A 20,840-nucleotide genomic window follows, 5' to 3' on the forward strand; every position below is an offset into this window, starting at 1 on the left:
GGCAACACGGCTAGTGTTTGTTTACAAGTGAGAGAGAGACGGCCAGTGAAGCGCGTTTGCTACTACCTGGCTTATTTCTAACCTATAATGTTTTCAGATACATATTTTAGTGTGCAGATGAAGTTTAAAATGAGTAATACACTCATCTTCAATGAGATTCAAAACGGAGTATCTCTGTAATTAAAATCAGCTGTGTTTGAAGAACGTGCAGCTATGGGAATCAAACAGGTGCATGTAATCAAGATTCATTTATATTCACGAAGGTCGAGTTATGTCATCACGCAGCACGTTTTCGTTTACAGGAAGTAATTAAGATTGGCTTTTTAGGGACTTTAGATGTAAAAATACACAAAAATGTTTTTTTTTCATTTTTTTTGGCATCTATTGTTAGGTATGCCCATATGATGACCACGGATATGCTCTAAAAGTGTGAAAAACATATTTTTCATTTCACTACACCTTTAAGGTGTTCTCATCATTAATATCAAGGAGTGGTCAATTAGTTGCGTTGAACACAAAAAAACTCATGTTATTTGGTGAAATACAAGCAAAGTGACAAAATGACAAAACAGCACAGGTATGGCATACAATCTCCTATTTATTTTATTTAATTAATAATCAAAAATAAAATTAAAATAAAAGCAAGAGTTTGGGGAACGGTAAATATCAAAACGCACAGCGGTCAGTAAAAAGAGTTTGGTTGGAGTTGTATAAAAACTGGATCACAAAAATCCTCTCGGTGAAGATGAGGAGAAAAATATCCCCCTGCACACAAGGAAGAACATAAAGAATATGTATCTCTGAGTTGCTTTAATGTCATGTAAACTCTGTAACTGTGTTTATCTCTTTCACAACAGGACATTAACTTCAAGAACAGGTTCATTATGTTTACGTCCTGATTAATGGACAAGCACTGCATAATGTGAAGAACACAACCTAGTAAATACTTCATATACTGTACATCAAGCTTTGTCCTCTGTACATTTGAAAGCAACCGGACACTCCTTAAAGTAGCACGTCACCCATTTTCAACCATATCTTTGTATAATTGGACCTCACTAATGAGATGGCACAATTTCCGTCAACTCACTCTGCATCTCGATATGGACAGTTCAGAGCCGTGCCTACCAATGACATCATCTGTGGGGAATCCAAGCTAATATAAACTACAGCCTTTCTCTTCCTGGAAAGCTGGCATGCTGAAATAGAAGACATTGTTCTTCTTCTAATAAAAACAAAAAAGTTTGAAATCTTGTTTGAAATGACCAACCCTGTGTACCGATGCCATGATGCCAGGTTTCTGAACTGTCCACAGCCCTACTCTGAGACCCAGACCAAGTAGACAGAAATTGTGCCATCTTAAAAGGACCATAGGTTGAAAATGGGTGAAGTGCTCCATTAAAGGAAGAGAAAGAAAATAAAAACAAAAAACCCTTGCTTTTCAAAGTATATTTTAGGTTGTGGCTCCTGAACCAGTACTAGTTACTGTTTTATTTATTAAACGCAACAAGAGAGATGAGAGATCCCATAGCCTGGATGCACAGGGCATGGGATGATTATGGTGTGGTTGGTAGGTTGTCTGGGTCCTACTCTGGGAGACAGCCAACTAAAATCAGTTCAGCTTCAGTTAGCTAGAGCTACACTTGAAATTGTGTTCACATCAGGCAGATATAATGGTTAACAATGTGTTTTAATGACTGAAAAATGCGTGAATATAAAATTGTTACGCTCCTCTCAATCTTCAGGAAATTCAATTGCCTGCATAAAATGTGCATTAACACAAATACATATTTGATATTTACAATGTTGCCTAATTTGCATCTCCAACAACATTATATTGAATATATCTAAAATATTCAATATATCATCCAGTCCTACAACAGATTGAATTTAGATTCAAGTTTAGCAGCTTGATATCATTTTCCTAGGATGGTTTGGGCACTATATACACACGACCATAGTCTCGTTTTCCACTTTAAGAGTTTCCCAGCAGGTTAAATTTAGGTGGGTTTAGTGTGATTATGGTGTGGGTTGGATGCGGGAGGGCTTAAAATGGAGTGCCTCTTGCCAGCTCCATCTGTCTCTGACCCAATTTAAAACCTGCTGGTACCCTGTTTCTAAACTTCACGTGATTCCTGGAGTTGGCTAACCACCCTCCCAGATTCGTACCGGAACTTAACCACACCAATCCATACCTAAACATAACCATCTCCAACTAACCTAATGCATAAACACAACCATTCTTTACTTTATACCTGAATTTAGCTCAGTGCTCTCGGCTCTGGCCGTTTGTGCAAAGCATTGTGGGTATGATACTGCTGGTTCAGGAGCCACTACCGATATTTGATCTTCCCTTGCATCTTGACTGATGGGTATGGGTGCAGACTCGAGTCTAAATAACATCTTACCTTACCGCAACAAATATGTAAAAACCCATTCATGTACTCTTCTGTGACTGCCTTGTGAAGAAGAAATATGCCCAGACTGCTGACCATTTAGCTTTCAATCCATCTTTCATAATTTACATTGTATTGTCAACAAATATGGTGAGCGAGTGTGTGTGTGTGTGTGTGTGTGTGTGTGTGTGTGTGTGTGTGTGTGTGTGTGTGTGTGTGTGTGTGTGTGTGGTGGGATTGGGGTAGCTGAGGATATCCAGAGAGAGGAGGAGAGGGAGGAGGGGGGGTCATCTTCGAAACTTGCGGAAGGGCCTGCTCTGGTTGTTGTTGTGGTGGTGTGATTTGGAGTATGGCTCCCAGCGTTTCCTTTCTGGAGGTTTGTTATAGACATAGGGCGAGGGTCCAGCATACTCGTCATCTGGGTTCTCGTCCATCATCTGCAGTTTGGCCTCGATGGCACGGATCTTAGCACTCGTACTGGAGAGAAGGAGAGAAAAGAGGAGGCGTGAGGCAACAACAATAAACACAGGAGGGTTGCAACACAAGTGGTGCTGACGGTGACAAATGGGTGGCGAGGAGACAATATGTGGGGAGAGTGTACGGAGAGAGGGACAAAAGAATATCTTTTCCCTTGTTGTGGAATGCGAAGGACAAGACATATTACCACTCGGATTGGTGAGAGGGGGTCAGAATGAGCATAGATTACCAGTTGCACTGCAGGGAAAACTGTGGAAGAAAACCTTTGTTTATCCCATTAAGACCGGGGACGCATCCGTGTCATTTTAGATTTGAGCTATAACCATTGATTTATACTTTGGCTATTAAAAAATAGCAGATCTACAAGCTCATAGCGAGCTTGTAGATCTTCTATTTTTGAAAATCGTGAAAATTTGTCTTCTTAAAGCGAACATTGTGAACTCAAATCTTCGCTTCTGGAGGTCCCTGGAACAAAGTATTTTACAAATGTTTGCTTTAAAAAAAAATATATATATATACATTCAAAGATTTGCACACATCTTCCACAATATTTCTTTTTTGCAGATCTACAAGCTCATAGCGTGGCACTTGGTGCCGTGCTATGAGTTTGTACATCTGCTATTTCCGAAAGGCCAAAGAAATCTTAATGACACAGATGCGTTCCCGGTCTTAATAAAGAGTAAAACACAGAAAGCGAGGAAGACATTACAGTGCAGGCAAAATGGCGAGTGCATAAGATAGCAAATTAGAGTGTGAAAGCGATAAAGAAAGGTCTGACAGAGGAGGATGGGGAGAGAGAGAGGGAGAGAAAGTCGGGAGAAGGGCATCAGGAAAAAAGGGAAATAGTGTGTTTATGTTTCACCTTTTCCTCTCTTTCCTCTCTTGCGCTGTGCGGGGAGAGTGGTTTTGAAGTTTACAGTAAAAGTGAAGTGTGGAGCCTTTCCTGAGGTGTGCCATGTGAAGGCCTGCCACACACACACACACACACTCACTCTGTCTCAGTAACAACAACGCTAGGAGCCCAAGATCAGAGCACAAGAGAACTTTATTGACTTAACAGGAATCCATTTTACTGGATCACCTGACAGAGGTGTGTGTGTGTGTGTGTGTGTGTGTGTGTGTGTGTGTGTGTGTGTGTGTGTGTGTGTGTGTGTGTGTGTGTGTGTGTGTGTGTGTGGCTGATTCAATAGTGAGGGCACCTCACTTGTTTTTCTTGGTCAACACTTCCACATAGACACTTATTGAGCCCGACTGTTGTTGAAGTGCTAACTCAATTGTACTTGGATTGTACTATACTTACTTTGTTCCGTGCTGAAAATAGACAATGTACAAGCTGTTTTCGGTGTGCGACACCTTAGGGTTGGGGTAAAATAATGACTGTCCTAAAACTTTGAAGTCCTAACAAACATAGTAATACAAACGTGTGTGTGTGTGTGTGTGTGTGTGTGTGTGCGTGTGCATCACCAACCTAAGGTGGTTGGTTGGTACAGGTCCCTCCTCTGCTGCAGCGCTGCAGGATGGCTCCAGGCCGGGAGGATTGGTCTTGTCATTACGAAAACCACCTTCAAACCTCTAAAGACACACAGAATGGCCAGGCAGATAGACAAGGACCCAATACAGACAGGAGAATAGAGATATGGGTAGAGGAATTGATGGAAATAAGACAGACAGACACACACAGGCATAGTTGCAAAAGGATGAAAATAAAAGCAAGCAAATGTATGAAAGACAGACAGAGAGAAAAAGCAGAGGGAGGGAGGGAGACAAACAAAAGCAAGGTAACAAGAATCAGAAGTTTATAATTTCACCAGACCTCCAGATCAAGGAACAGGGCAGTTTTTTCTGGAGAATGAACTGCAGCTTCCTCCCACACGGTTGAAATGCCACCCGTAATATGGAAATTATAACAACAAACAAATACATAAACATGTATATTATAATAATATTGTATTGCCTAAAGCATGCTCAGCCCAAGCTGGCACTCAGAATTCAGTAAAGGTTGGCACTGAATCCAATCGAGTTAAAGTCACCCCAGGTGAAGTTAACTTGGGTTAGCTCCACCTCTGGCCAGGGTACTTGTGGATCAAACAGACAGCAGCCACCAGGGAATGTTGTTTGTTTTTTGTGATCGTCTTACAGATCACAAGCTCAAGGGGGCGTGGATATAATGGGAGCAGCTGGAGATCAATAACCCGTGGCTGCATTCATTCTTCTCAAAACCACCTTCCAAACCTCTCCACCAGCCAACACAGCATGCTGCTAACAACCTGTGGAGAATAAATGGAAAGAAACACAAAGAGAACAGTTAATATATTGTAGAGGGCTGGGCGATACGGACAAAATCTTTTTGGTCTTTTTTGACCAAATACCTCAATATTGAAATTGTGACAATAATATGGCATTGCGAGAATAATATACATATTTTTTCAAATAAATAAAAAAGGAGAGAGTGAAGAACACAACTGTGATTGAACTGGGGACAATGTCGGCTTAGCCGAGTACAGTTCTTTAAATGGAAATGATAATGTTCCAAGTTACAGTATGTTACAGGCAAATATGCACGTACACAAACTATTGTATTAAATTTGAGTTTCTAATATATGAATTCCCTGGTTCATGATGGTAACACCAAGTTTTATAACTTGGTGTAAGCTTGTAGATCTATTTTCACTATTATTAACAATTTGGGCCTATAACATGCCCAAAATAAGGCAGCCAGGTTGAAAGTGGGTTTAAAATTTGTATACGGTAAATTGAGATGATTAAAATGTTTCCCTTTGACCCACATAAGATCAAAAGTATGAGAGTACACATACCAATACATACAAACACACACACAGCATCTTTACAAAGAGTACAGTCTAAAAAGAGAAGTCTAATATATGTATGCCCAAGAATAGGTCTAAAACAATGAGGTTTCCACCCACAGGACCCTTCCCTTCCACCCATTTCTAAAGGCATGCAGCTGGAATGCACATAGACCATCAACCAACAAAATAGACCATACCGTACAGATACAGTGCATCTGAACAAAGCCTATGTTTTGGCACAATGGATTCTAAAGTGTGTGTGTGTGTGTGTGTGTGTGTGTGTGTGTGTGTGTGTGTGTGTGTGTGTGTGTGTGTGTGTGTGTGTGTGTGTGTGTGTGTGTGTGTGTGTGTGTGTGTGTGTGTGTGTGTGTGTGTGTGTGTGTGTGTGTGTGTGTGTGTGTGTGTATGCAGTACACACACACACACACACTTTACTGTAGCTGGAGATCCGTTTCTTTATTTGAATTGGTTCGGATGTGAAATCCATATTACACACAGGAGATGAGGAGAAGGAACTGACAAGTCCCATCTATACATTTCCTAGCAGTTGTGCTAGATAAAGTAAATGTCAGAGCTAAAGCGAGCGAGTCGCCGTGCCGAGTGTTGCGAAGTACCCTTCAGTCGACTCAGCGCTGTCCGAGTTACGTACCGATAGGGACAGAATCGTAAATGACCTTCCCCACTAGTCTCGGTACCTCCGAGACGTCAACAACTCAACACGCTCATCCTAGGAATACTATGGTTAGCCGCTAAGCTTTAGCGCCTAGTAGTAGCTCGAAGAGAACGAGCACTCCTTTTTCAATCTGACTGGTTTTCCAATCATACTGTAACTTATATATATATATATATACACACTGTCGATGAACACACACACACATATACTTGTCCCAACATTTCGCTGCTTGTACTTGTATAAGTTAGTGACAAATAAAACCTTGATTGATTAAGCTTTTGAAACCTCTTAAACAAAATGTAGGCTACCTCAAGTTTATTTTAATCTCCTATTTGTGTAGTCTGAAATAGATGTAATGTATACTAGGCCCCTAGCCTAGTGCTAGTGTGTGTGTTTCAATGTTTTATGAACATAATCATGCCTGCTGTCACAAAAGTAGAAACCACAAAACAAAAATGTTGCAGTGGCATCAAGATGCATAGCCTGCAAAGTTTTCAAGGAAAAAGAACAATGAAAATCTCACAGCCAACATTCCATAATTTGACATTTTTGGACTTGCATATTCCCCTGCAGGTTAAGAGTGCAGGGTAAAAACCCCATGTGTTTTTTCCAAACAATAACGGACACTAGTGAATGTCCTAAAGGAGTTCAAAAATAGTGAAATTAGGTATTATTAAAGAATCGGCATGCATGTACTCCTGTATGATAGCATGCCCCCCATGGGGCCATTTCTGCAAGTGGCTACTAGAAAGTAGGAACCGATGATGAGTATCTCTTTTCCCAGTATGAGAGAGGTTAGGGATAATGTCCACACTACTCCAAGACAACAATCAGTGAAACAGATATTGTTAAGTCTGATTTAGAACTTTAGAGCTTGTAGATCTGCAATTTTCTGTGAGTGACACCTATGGCACAACTAATACCTTAGGCTTTACAGTGTGTTGGTAAGTAGTATTCCCTAACATCAAAGAATCCCATCAACTCTCATAACTCTGCAGCTCTAAACTGAGTATTTTCATCATATTATTGGAGAAATAGGCCTATGTATAACATGTCCATTCATGTAAATGAGGTGTAGACCATCACCACTCTAGGACATGCATGCAAACAGTCAACTTGTATAGTGCAGCTTCACCACATTGTGATATGTGCGGTAGCAGCACACACAGTAACTTTACTTACTATCGATAGCTAGATTTACCATTATCAGACTCTGTCTTGTTTTAACAATTCTTCCAAACGTATTCACTCACCACTGCCAGGATTGTTTATAATAATCCTCTCACGGAAGCGGTCAGTATAATTTAGGACTGCTTACTTATTGTGTGGCACAAGGTAATTTAATCACTGGCTCTGAAAGTGGGAAAACAATGATGTGATTGGCCCTTTTCCATTAGGGATCCTACAGCCTACATTAGTTAAATCAGCAACAAGCACATTTTAATGTATAGCCATGATCATGTAATGAGCTTATTATTGTATAGTTATTATCTGCTTTAGGCACTGACCACGGCAAGCTAAATTGGAAGAGTAAGCCAGGTTAATCCAAAATGACTGTTAATGAGCTGATTTATTCTACAGCGTGTTGTCTTTGAGGCAGTGGCATTGACCTTGACCTGGCCCTTCTTTCTGTGTGTGTGTGTGCGCGCACTTGAGTGCGTGTTGGGCGTGATTTGTCCCTATACAGGATATCCCTTCACCCTTGACCAGCAAGCTAGCTGTCTATTGTCAAACAGACACGGGTTTGGCTGCTTGTATCCGAATACACGTACTGTACCTATGACTGACTACTGTAATGTTACCCACTGATGTTACCTCACACTGACTGAGTACTGTACTGTTATCTACTCCCGTACCTCTGACTGACTACTGTAATGTTACCCACTGATGTTACCTCACACTGACTGAGAGTACTGTACTGTTATCTACTCCCGTACCTCTGACTGACTACTGTACTGTTACCTGGTGAGATACAATGACAAACAAATGTCTTTCATTTCCCCTTCAGATCAGTACACACAGTAATCCATTCAATCTGGCTATTCAAAAATAGCAGATATACAAGCTCATCATGAGCTTTTTTTTTTTACATTTGTAACTCAAATCTTTGCTTCTGGAGGTCCCTGGAACAAAATATTTTACAAATGTTCGCTTTAAAAAATACATATATTCAAAGATTCGCACAAATGTTCACGATTTAAAAGAAATAGCAGATCTACAAGCTCATAGGCACTGTGCTCATAGTCGGTGAGCTTGTATATCTGCTAGTTTTGAATAGCCAGAGACATCTAAAATGACAGATGCGTTCCCGGTCTTAATGGATTAAATGTGTGAACACGCAGTTGTTGTTGTTGCCATGCTTTCCACTTGTAACTTTGCCATGAGAATGAGATGGAGGTGAAGGATTATCGAGTAGACCTCTGGATGTCAGTGTTGTTTACCTTTCACAGACTGTATGTATTGTGTAAAGTAACACTACAGGCTAAAGTTGAGTGTAATGTTAAAACTGCCTTATTGTAAATGCTTTACCTGCTACGTTTTTACAGTGGAGAGTAAAGGGTGAGATGGGAAACCGTAACGGTAAACTAGTGTCCACAAAGACCAGGATTTGTATTCAGACCTGTACATATCGTGTGCCGTTGCTAATAGGCCTGAGGAGTTTCTATTATGACTGTTGCCTTTGACACTTACCTTTACCTGAGCGTGTGCCCAGCGCACTACCAACTTCTTGGATAAAGCTAGCTTCCCATTTAGACACTGGATAGCCCTCTCTGCCTCCTACAGACAGACAGAGAAAGAGAGAGAGAGAGACACACACACACACACGCACAAAGTGCTTCATTTGAATAACAATCATAAATCAGCCATGATGATTGCACTAGTGTCATTAAATCATTAGTCTTCACAATGGAGGGATAGCAAAGGCAACAATAATTGATGATGGATTGCATTACTTACAGAGAGCGAGAGAGACTGGCTGCGACTATGTGCACCTTGATGCTAAATGATAATTTACTGCAGTGTGTACCGAGTAATTGTGTCTGTGATAAACACACACTTCCTCTGTATAAGGCTTTGGCTTAGTCTCAAAGACGTGGTGAAATGAAAAATATGTTTTCCACACTTTTAGAACATAATGAGGACATATCATCAGATGACAATTTTATTTTAATAAAAAAAAATGTTGTGCATTCAAAAGTTACTTCCTGTGTAAACGCAAACAAACGGCGTGGCGACAGAGAGAATATGAATATAAAGGAATCTTGATTTTGTTCACCCGTTTGATTCCCATAGCTCACGTTCCTCCACTCGCACCTGATTTAAATAAGGGAGACACTCTTGGGCTGCTACAATACATTCTTTATCTAACTCAAGATGACAGCCAGACTGTGCATTACTCGTTTTAAACTAAACAGTATACATTAAGATATGTAACTGAAAACATTGGAGGTGAGAAATAAGCAATGTAGCACAGTAAAAAGTGCCACTAGCATTGCTCTCCTCTCACACTCGGTCTCTCTGCCTGCCACAGCTGCACTGTGCTCTCTGATCAGTGCAGCAGTGTGTAGAGTCCAGAGACCCCATAGCCGAGAGGGGACGAGACCGTCGGGCTGACACTGTGATTGGTCAACCAAAAACACACCCGTTTCTGAGCCAAACTTAGCAAAGACGTTAGCGATAAAGCCATTCATGACGTCTTTCAAACCCTGCATTAGATACTAGCTGTGAAAAATAGATCTTTATCATGGTCTTCAGGCTCACTACAAAACACGCTGTACTGAGTATGAACACAAAGCTCTTCCAATGATGCGTGAGGTGATGCATTTTGCGGTTAATTCATACTTGTAGGAATATGGCTGTGACATCCATAATAGTGACTAACTGGTAACTGCTTGGAAATATCACATAAACTATTTTTTTTATTTTGTTTTATACGATTGTTTTCAGTTCATTTGACCAAAACAAGTCTAAAGTAAACCTGACACTCAGTTTGAGAGTGAGACTAACCAATAGGATTTGAAGTCGATTTTGCTAAGTTTTGATATAAATCATATTGTTCCATTGTGAGGATGTGTGAAAATCTGACATAAAACTGCTATTATATACAGTACTTCATCATGACAGTGTTGTGCAAAAATAGCCAATGCACCAGCTCAAAACGTTTTGAGCTTGTAGATATTGAAACAGTCCTTTTGAAATATTTTGAATGTCCAAAATATAGTCAGGTTGAAAGTGGTTAAGGTGTTGGAGATAACTACCACTGACATCCATCTCAAACTCTACACAATCTTATCCTCTTCCCCATCACTCAGCCATGTCTGGCTATTAGTCCTGACTAGATTTCCTCCAGTGCCTCATGAGGAATCTCCCTGCTTCAGGACGCGTGGTGTATGTCAGTATAAACGTATGTGATAAAAAACACCAGTATATGGAGATGAGCCCCCCCCAAAAAAGCATTGAAGTGTAAAGATGTTCTCCCAGTGTGTGTCCTGTATGCAGGTACCTCTCTGGTGTGGAAGTTGACGAAGCAGTAGCCTCGAGGCTGGCCCTCCATAGGCCCAGACTTATGGAACAGAAAGTCAAACTGTTTCACACTGCCAAACCTCTCCAACAGCTTCACCAGGTGGTATCTGGATGAAAAAAAGAAAAACATTTAAGAGAAAAGAAGGTGGACACAAAAGAGCATCAAAGTGATTTTAAGAATGACAAGAATGGTTGAAGAAAAGTGAAAGTTATTTAGATTATTTAGTGTTGAAAATATATTATATATATATATTTGATTGAAACAGACACAAATTAGAACGTCCGTAATGGACAACAGAACATGGTATATTTAGGTCTCATTGACATTTGTATTTGTCTGTGGGGCAGTCAGCTGTAGCAGTGGGCCTAATGAGAATGACAGCTTTCTCCCCCCAACACCTTGTTAGCTGCAGGCCGGCTGGCTTGCAGGCTGACTGACAGTAAATCTCTCATTGAGACAATACAGAGGATACAGTAGCAGGACAATGAGGGAATAAAACAGAGGAAGCATTAGTCGCCCCCCCCCCCCCCCCCCTCTTCGCACAAACAAGTGACTGACTGGCTACAGCTGCCGACCGTCACACTACTACTGAACACAGATCATGCGGTCAGTCGAAGAATATGCAATGTGTGTGTCGGAGCACTCGCGTGCATATGTGTTACTGATCACCCGGCACAATACAGCCATGAGAAAGTCTCTTCTAGCAGTGCGGAGGTGGGGCCGGGCAATGAGTTCAGGGTCACCTGCTACATCCACATCCTTAAGTATCGCTACCGCCAACATCTGGGCTGTGGATGAAAGCTTAAACCTGTGGAGTCATATGGATGTCTCAAATGAAACCCATTCTGATTGATAGCTGGTGTGTTGTGGAAAATGTCAATGAAATAAGCAAGCTTAAAGTGCCACAGTATTGTACTTATTTACAGTACATCAGGTGGAATACGTTTTTATGAAGTGAACTTTATCAAGAGACATTATGTAGCCAATGTACAATTTCCTTTATCAAGAGATTTGGGGTAGCCAATTTTATTTATTTATTTTATTTTTGCTAAACTGCGTTTTTGCAAAAGGTAAAAACAAAATCGATAACTTATCTACTTGACCCTGTGACAGACCAGGCCTGAGAATGACCCTCAGGTGCTTGTATAAGAGTTCCTGAGACATTTTGGCTGCAGCCCTTTTATTGTTCCGTTGCTGAAACAAACAGTTATTTTTAATCCTGGAAAGCTTTCTCTGTCACTGTGTGTTGTGTGTGTGTGTGCGTGCACGCCCCAGTGGAGTGACCATGAATGCGTTTTAATGACGTTAATGTGTGAGCTAGCATTTGTATGTGTGAATGGGATCGGATGTGGGATATGGGGGTGAGGTGTGGGGGGGGGGGGGTTAGCTACAGGCTCTATGTCTTCCCCCAGTCTACAGCTCCCCAGAGGATTTCAGTCCAAGAAGAGTTTCTCCCTTTCCCAGACAACACCCTGCATTGCCTCCCATCATGTGAAGGTAGCCTCTTCCTGCAAGGACCCCATGCACTGTGTATGGGGCTAAACTGAGCCGAGCTGGGTAGAGACTGAGGAATTGTGTATCTGCGTGCATGCATGGTACTAGTAGGCCCGTCACAATAATTATATTATTACATAATCGTCTAATTGCAATTATTTGAGATACATTTTTTTTTTTTTGCAAAATCGTTTCCATGTTGAAAACTTTTCACACATTTTCAAATATTAAAAAAGCATTAATTAAAATAGCAGATCTACAGGCTTGCAACCCGTCACAAAGTGACGCGTTGTAAGTTTGTAGATTAGCAAATTCCTGCTATTTTTACATGTATAAAATGATTAAATGTCAATAACTTCTTTTTATATATTCAAGTTATTTGTCATCTGCCCTGTGCAATTTTTGATTACGAAGCATAAAAGGCATTATTTGTATTTTTATTTATGTTCATGTGTTCCAGTGTTCAATGCCAAACACACAATTAAATCGTTAAACGCAATTATTTGAATGACAATTAATCGCCAACTTCAATTTGTAATCGTGACAGCCCTAGGTACCAGTTCAACTCAACTTTTTAGTTTTTCCATCGAGCAGAAGGTGGGGATAGTACCCGATACTTTTTTTTGGCATCACCTGCATCAAAGATCCAAACTAGCTGAGGCGATACCAGAAGGTGACGTGAAAACGCTGCAGATTACCAATTGGTTTGAGATAATCGTCCGATTTGTCACTAGCGTCATTGCATCACGATGGCCTCCCCTATACTGCATGGAAGCTCCCAAATATTGTTAACAACTTTTAAACTTGTTACTGTAAATGTGAAAATCAATATTGAGCAACTGCATGATCTATTTCTCACCTAAAATGTGAAAACATAAACATTATTAAGTAGAGCCAGGTTGATATATGGTCCATTATTTGACATTTTCTGACAACATCAGAAGCAGAAATTATGCAGCCACAGTTTTAACCACTTTCAACATGGCATCCCCATTTTGAAAAGTTTTAAAAGTTTAAAGAAATTATCAAAACCTTTCAAAAATAGCAGATCTACTTGTAAACTCACAATGCATAATGAGCTTGTAGATCTCCTATTGTTGAAACTTTTTGAATAGGGCTTAAAGTCGTTAAACAAAATAAAGTTCAGTTCATGTTATTTGTAGAGACTTTAATGTCTGATATAGAAAGAACACTTCTGGATGCTAGCGAGCTGGACCACAATGGTCTCCTCCTGGGGGCTGTAAAAAGGCTCCGGAGGAAGAGAAGGGAGGAAGGGGAGGAGGAGGCATGGGATCACGGGGTGCAGTGCAGCGAAGGGATGCTGAGGGCAAGACGAGAGGTGAAGGAAAGGGAGGACACAGAGGAGGAGGAAGAGGGGAGGTGAGAAGTAAAGGGAAGTGCAAACGTAGGAGAGAGACAGGAGGAGGTCAGTGAGGAAGTAAGGAGGAAGACACAAAAGGATAAGACATATAGAGAAGAGGGGGGAGGGAATGGGATCCGGCCGGGTTTGGTACAGAAAAGGCAGCCCTGCTGTGGGACACTCGAGAGGAAAAAGGTGCAAGAATTTACGTTCTCACCTAAAGTGAGATAACAAAAATGCTACAGCTTACAAAGTCGATAATTTATCCCCAACAAACAAATGATTTAACACTGCCAGTTTATGCATGAGGACAATGCGAATGCACTGGATTTAATATGAACTTCTGTCTCAAATTAAATGCTAATCTCAGTAGTTGTAAAATAAAAATGTAAACTAAATAGGATATACAGTATAATGACGGATTCAAAGAAGAAGCAGAGTAGTCCACAGTGGAAGAATTCCCTTCTCAAAACTACGACCTCTCCTGGAGGGGGTGTATTTACCTACTGTCATTCACATCCATAGCAATTATTTGCAGAAGAGGAACGGGTAATTTGTACGTCAGGTCTATCTTTATCCGGCTTGATAGGTTCACCAGCTTGACATTGTAGTAACTGAAGCCGAATTGCCAGGGTGCTTGAGCTGCTTGCTAAAAATTGCAGGGCAGCATGCGAGCTGGTGTGATTGACAGTAGGTATGATAATAAGTATATGCCCCCCCTCCTGGATATATTCCCTGATTGTATATACTGTACATCTATGGGAATTATAGTACAGTACTCTTTGCTATAGCCTGTTCTGATAGTCTGTCATTAACGTATGTACAGTATATGTATGTGATTGTGCACCTGTTATGAAGCGCAATATATTTTTTTATTAAGGACAATAGGTTAGCTATGGTTGTGTTCACTGTTCAGGGGGGGGAAGCGGGTGGGGAGGGCGTTCTTCGTCACTGCACTAGGCAGCGACAACTTTGGGCTGAGGCGTCACCCGTCAGTGGGCAGGCGACCTTGTGTTTCGAAGAGGACTCGGTCAGCGGCCATGCCCCCAGGCAATCCCTTCATAGGATAGTGCCTGCCCACCTCAGGCCAGAGCTCACAGTGACACAGAGTTTAGACAGTGGTGCGGCTGAGACAGGGGAACTGCGACGGCTGCCGTGTTAATGGACAAAAAACATGTTGTGTATGGGGAAAAAAGATAGACAGTCTGATTCTGTCTAAAATTCCAGGCTGCTAATTTATTCTCGTGGGTTATGTTCTCTCTTGTAGCCTTTCCAACAGCACAAACCATAGTTGTTTTTCTCTATGTTTCCAGGTAACAAGCACTAATCACCAAGCCTATATTATGTATAGATTTACATTACAGTCCAAAATAGAGAACGTAATTTTGATCTATTCCAATACAAATATGTCATGGAAGTCTGGACCAAAAATATTCTTCATTTGGCATCTCAGATAAAATCATAAAACGGGAGTCCGTGGCCTAATGGATATGAAATTGGTTACCTTGAGCACTTCAGGAAGCTGCCTGCTGCAATGATAATTATGTGATTTTAATTTTTAATGCATTTTAATTCAAAACAATGTATTTTTTCATCATTTACAAACCTCAGGTAATCTCCTTTATATATATTTACAGTAGATCATATATATAATATCGTAACTGACTCTGGCTCTTTGCTGCTGCTGCTGTATGGGTCTCAGGGGCCTACCATCATCCTTACTATTTACTGTAGAAGAGAGAAACTCTGACGATATATGTGGTTATGGTTGCATTTTGTGATGTGTTGAGAGAAAGAGAGGCTGGTACATGACAGAATAACGACTGTTGTAAAAAATATCCATCACTTTTCCAGCGTCTGTCCCACACGTGTATCTGTACATTAAGTTCAACATAGTCTTCTTATCTCATTACATTTTAATGACTCTATTGTTTCGCCCTGGCCCCTGACGTAAGGCACAGAAGAGGACACCTTGGAAAACAATACTTTGGCCAAAGCATCCTAAAACAGTTTGCTAATGTATTGCAGTATTAAAACTGGTATCTTTAACACCTTTTAAATTAAACAAATCGGTTATTGCTTAAATGGTATGAATACAAGATACAAAAATCATTCAAGTGCCATTTCCTTTTAATTTCAGTTTGACTGAACATTCATATTTGAGTTGGCCAGTCTTTTTCAAGTCATTTATACCCTGCCTGGCCATGCTAGGACAAATACAAGGAGCAATGCCTATGCTGTCCGTGAGCTAATTAATCTTCCCAATCAGCAGCAGGGGCCATGGGCATTTCTCTTGTTTTCCCTCCATACGGTGCAGCACTGTGCTATTTAAAGAGAAGCAGAGCAGAGCAGGCAGAGGGGAAGGAAACGCCTGTCTAGACGCCCACCAGAGCTAAAGCCCATACATTCTCCAGCAGCCCCCACGGGCACACAAACACACCCCTTACCCCCCATTACCTCTTACCTTCTCTACATCACATAATATTGGAGGACACACACACACACACAGATGTGCACATTCAAACACAGGTACACAAACAAACACAGGAATGTGAAGAAAAAGTTGCCTACATTGACACAAACTCAAAATATGCAGATGTCTCCATACATACACACACACACACACACGCACGCACGCACGCACGCACGCACGCACGCTCACACGCACACACACACACAAAGCTGTGTGAAATCACACACACCTTTGCAAACTGTCCCATAAACACTTGCCCCACATTTGTGCTTAACCACTTTAACCCTGGCGTCCCTATTTTGGAAATGTCATCATTACAGGAGAAAATTGTTTGTTGTTGTCATAATTATTTTTGTTGATGTTGTTTCCAAAACCTTTTTCTTCTTCTTTCTTTTCCTAAAATAGCCGAAAGTATAAAACAGGGCTTAAGTGCTTAAACGGGTTAACACTTAACACATACACACACGTGTGTGCACAAACAAACACACACACACACAATCATCTCCAGGTTGACAGAAGGAGAGTAAACAGGGCAGGTGAGTGAGGAATGATGGCTGCCCCTCAGCAGAGCAGGTCTCCACGCCTCACTGCCTTTCTTTCACACACCCAGTCCTGTCTGCTAAGTCTCAGCCTCACACACACACACACACACACACAAATGCACACACATACACAGAGTTAATCAATCATGCAAGCACACACAATGTACTGCCTCTGTATAAGGCAGAGCCAGACAAGGTAAAAACATGGTCTGAGGCTCATAACAGGGGCTTCCTTAAACCCACTGAGAATCAAACACTTGTTGCCGCTACAATCAAATACTAGCCTCGTTAGTCATTCCATTTGCTGCGTGTGTGACTTCTATAGCATTGCTTGCATAATGCGTTTGTTCTTTTAGGCCTACTTGTTGGTATTTTATTTTATTTTTTCATTTATTGTGTTTGTTTTATCTTGGTAATCTTGGATTATCTTATTATTACTGACCTATTACTGCGTTTTCTTTACTGTACTGCATAATGTTATCAAACACGGAATGAGATATACTATAAAAATTGTGCCTTTTCATGGAACATAGTCAACATACATTACTTTGCTGAATTCTGAAAGCTTCCAATCTTAAGCGCATAATGACCAGTCTATCCTGTTAGTTCATAGGATTAAATATGTAATGACCAAATTCTCTGATTCATGAAGAGACTTCTATTCAGCTCTGATGCATACTTTAGTCAACCAAAGTAAACCTATTTAAATAATTCAATTTGATTAAACAATGATTTGATCCATTAACCACTTATGTCCTATATACTTTGTCATATGATCAATAGCGAAAATAGCCAATCCACATTGTGACAAATTGCCACAAATTTGGATTATTTTAATGTTTGACAATTTTTGCCTATATTAACATGCCCAACATAGGGACGGCTAGGTTGAAAGTGGTTTCGTTGAAAAAAACGAAGAAAAAAAAAATATGACATTCATTAATGTGTAGTTAGCATGACGTGAAACAAATACAATTAAAGTGAATGATTGTAAATGATCAACAGTGATGCTTTTAGTTAATTACAATTATATGATTGTGAGACTTGTGCCGTAAGTCCAACACTGAGTCATTCTTTTTTTAATTTAGAGTAGCCCAATTATTTTTACCCCCTTTTTCTCCCCAATTTAGTTTAGTATGCCAACTGATTCCTCCCCAGTCCCCACACACATTTCTGTGTTGTCTTGTCACTGCTGTCGTATCCTACTGACTCACCTGCCATTGAGGAGCCCCCACCAGGACGACGTAGAGCCTTCGTCCTACTCCTCCCGCCCAACACTCCCCGCTGACAGGTGCCGCCCCAGCCCGTAGGAGTACGTGCAATGACCGATATCACCCTCCCCGTCCCCGGCTTCCCTCCCCCGAACACGGGCCAATTGTGTTCGTGTAGACGCTCGACAAAGCCGGATGCACCACGGTGGTCACTGACATATTTCACCAACAGTTCCCCACTGATATTAGACAGTGTTGTACACTCTCTGGGTTAAATCAACACAGAGGATTGTACTGTGTAATGTTAGCCTGCTGGTGAATAAAGACTAGCATAGACAGAATGATGGCTCTTCTGGAAAAACATGGAAACAGAAAGAGAGAGAGAAACGAATGGAGGCATGGGGGAAAACATGCCAAAGAGACACAACATTACGGGACGGAAAAACCTCAAGTCCCTCAAGACCCAAGGCGGTAAAGAACTTACTCTGTGATTTTAGGGTCGATGTTACCGATCCATAATCGATTGCCGTCATGACCCAAGCTCTCTGAAATGATGGAAGCATTCTCCACAGTGTCTGCCGCAGAAGACATGGATCCTCTGTGGGATGGGAGGGTGTGAGAGAAACAATATGAAAGAACAATAATTACCTTCAAATAGATATTAATATACAGTCAAACACCCAGTGTCAATGTATCCATTTGTAGCTCTGTGTGTACAAATGGAACCGGAAGGGTCAATTTATGATTATATTTGTATATACTCTTAGTTAGATTCAAATTGAGGAGTTGACTTTCACCTAAATCGCTGATTCTCAACGTAACCCCACAGGGACCCCCAGGGGACCTTCACGGGGTTCCAGGGTGTCTCCAGCTAAATGATTGATGGCTAGGAGGACCCTTACAGTCAATTTGGTTCCATTTGGACATTCTGAGTTAAATTAACACTGAGGATTTTACAGTGTAGATTGGGGTCCCAGAGATTTAAAAGAAATACATTGTAAAATGGGGGTACGTGGCCTAATGCACATCAAACTGGGGGTTCCTGGAGAATCAAACGTTATCCAACTGAACAATGAAGCGTTTTTAAACACAGTTTAATGTTAATCTTCGGGGGAAATTGAACAGCAAACAATAACCAAACGTTGAAAACAAAAGAAAGGAAGCGCTGCCTAGGTTCTATCACAGTGGATCAAAACAGGTGCTCTTCAGTGGAATAGGTAAATAATAGGCATAGAAGCAGATATTGATTGATTGAATACTTTATTAGCAGTTTGCAACAAAAACAAAAGCACAGGAAAGTACAGTTCAATATAAACCCAAGAAAGCCTATGGCTTGTTTCCATTGGGGTCCTTTGTACTCAATTCATCGAAGGAACCCAAAGTTCTGCTTGTGGTGAGGCAGATTGAATGGAAAGAAATACTGAGGCACTCCGTCTTCAGGTGAAAACATTAATTAAATCGTTTATTTTACAGATGAGCAAAGCAATAGCTGACCGACGCGTTTCAACACAAACAGCAATGTTAATATTGCTGTTTACATCGTAAACATCGTTTGTTTACGATGCAACGTTAGATCGAATCCAAAGAGGCAGAAACAAGAAAGCGACTCGTAAATCCTTGGATTCAATCCAAAAACTAACTATCTAAACGTACAGATGTGTAATGAATGATTCTGTAATTAAATGTTTCGATTAATTGAGTACAAAGAACCCAATGGAAACAAGTCATGGGCTTTCTTGGGTTTAAAACAGACCTTGTATTGAACGGTACTTTTTGCAAACTGCTAATAAAGCATTCAATCAATCAAAGTATTCAATAATTGATTATCAACCAAGCTCAATCGAGCGTTAGCTTATTAGCTAAACTAGCTACAAAAAGCTAATAACACAGGCTGATTGTTTACACACAAAGATACGAGCTAAACCAGCCCAGTATGCTGTAATACTTTACCTCCTTATTCTGTAAACTGTGTCCTTGGTGGAATTCTGTTCAGCACAAATGTGTCAAATATTAATTAATTACAATAATATGACGATGATTAAAAGGGTTCCCCAATCATCTCCCACAGTGTTGCTCCTCTCTCTCCCCACTGTTGCCAGATCTTGTGAGAGAAGTAAGCAACCAGGTCTAGGAAAACAAGCCCAAAAGAAGCAACAGCACTTTAGCGTCGACTATTAAAAACTGGCCGATCTGCAAGCTCACAATCTTGGGGGGGGGGGGAGTGGAATATTGTTTGAAACATGTTAAGAACAATTCTTTTCAGATGGGGGTCCGTTTACATAGGCTTTACAACATATTCATTTGGGGGTCCTTGACATGAAAATGTTTGAGAACCATTGGTTTAAACAACATTAGGAAACAAGCCCAAATAAGCAAGTATACTTTAGAAACAAGCCCCAAAAAAACGCAACCCGCAACTAACCAATATTTACAAGCAACTTTACAGAAAAAGAAACCCTAACTCGCTTATAATAAGCAAACATGGCAACGCTGTCTGCGTGCCCCGTATGACAACAACGGCGCACACTGATGATGATGCAGGCCGTGGGTTAGTGCAGAGGCGCTTGGTTTGTTGCACGCTGTTGCACGGTGGCGTCTCTCTCTCTCTCTCTCTCTGTGTGTGTGTGTGTGTGTGTGTGTGTGTGTGTGTGTGTGTGTGTGTGTGTGTGTGTGTGTGTGTGTGTGTGTGTGTGTGTGTGTGTGTGTGTGTGTGTGTGTGTTAAATATGAGTTTTTTTTTTTGTATTTACTATTTAAAATAAATCGTTTTGAGGGGACTGCAAAAAGATTGCTGCTATTTGTTTCAAAAAGCTGTATACTCTGTATAACATTTGTCCAACTGTACACACTTTCCCCATTGTCTTAAACTGTTTTTATTGT

The 20,840-nt window shown here is 40.8% G+C and overlaps 1 protein-coding gene across 2 annotated transcripts; it reads right to left on the reverse strand.

The window, feature by feature from the left end:
* Positions 1-580: 580 nt before the first annotated feature.
* On the reverse strand, positions 581-20,049 carry rbm18 (RNA binding motif protein 18). Of its 2 annotated transcripts, none has more exons than XM_084047477.1 (6): positions 19,912-20,049; positions 18,446-18,559; positions 10,861-10,987; positions 9,054-9,134; positions 4,342-4,445; positions 581-2,873 (listed from the first exon to the last, which is right to left on the reverse strand). In XM_084047477.1, exons 2-6 carry the CDS (start codon positions 18,550-18,552, stop codon positions 2,684-2,686), a joined length of 609 nt encoding a protein of 202 aa, XP_083903603.1. In that variant the 5' UTR covers positions 18,553-18,559; positions 19,912-20,049; the 3' UTR covers positions 581-2,683. The 2 variants fall into 2 exon arrangements, with proteins under 2 accessions (XP_083903603.1, XP_083903602.1); XM_084047476.1 differs by having other exon boundaries at positions 9,048-9,134.
* Positions 20,050-20,840: the final 791 nt, after the last annotated feature.

The sequence above is a fragment of the Gymnoscopelus microlampas genome (genome assembly GCF_963454915.1).
Source record: "Gymnoscopelus microlampas genome assembly, chromosome: 21".
NCBI lineage: Eukaryota > Metazoa > Chordata > Actinopteri > Myctophiformes > Myctophidae > Gymnoscopelus > Gymnoscopelus microlampas.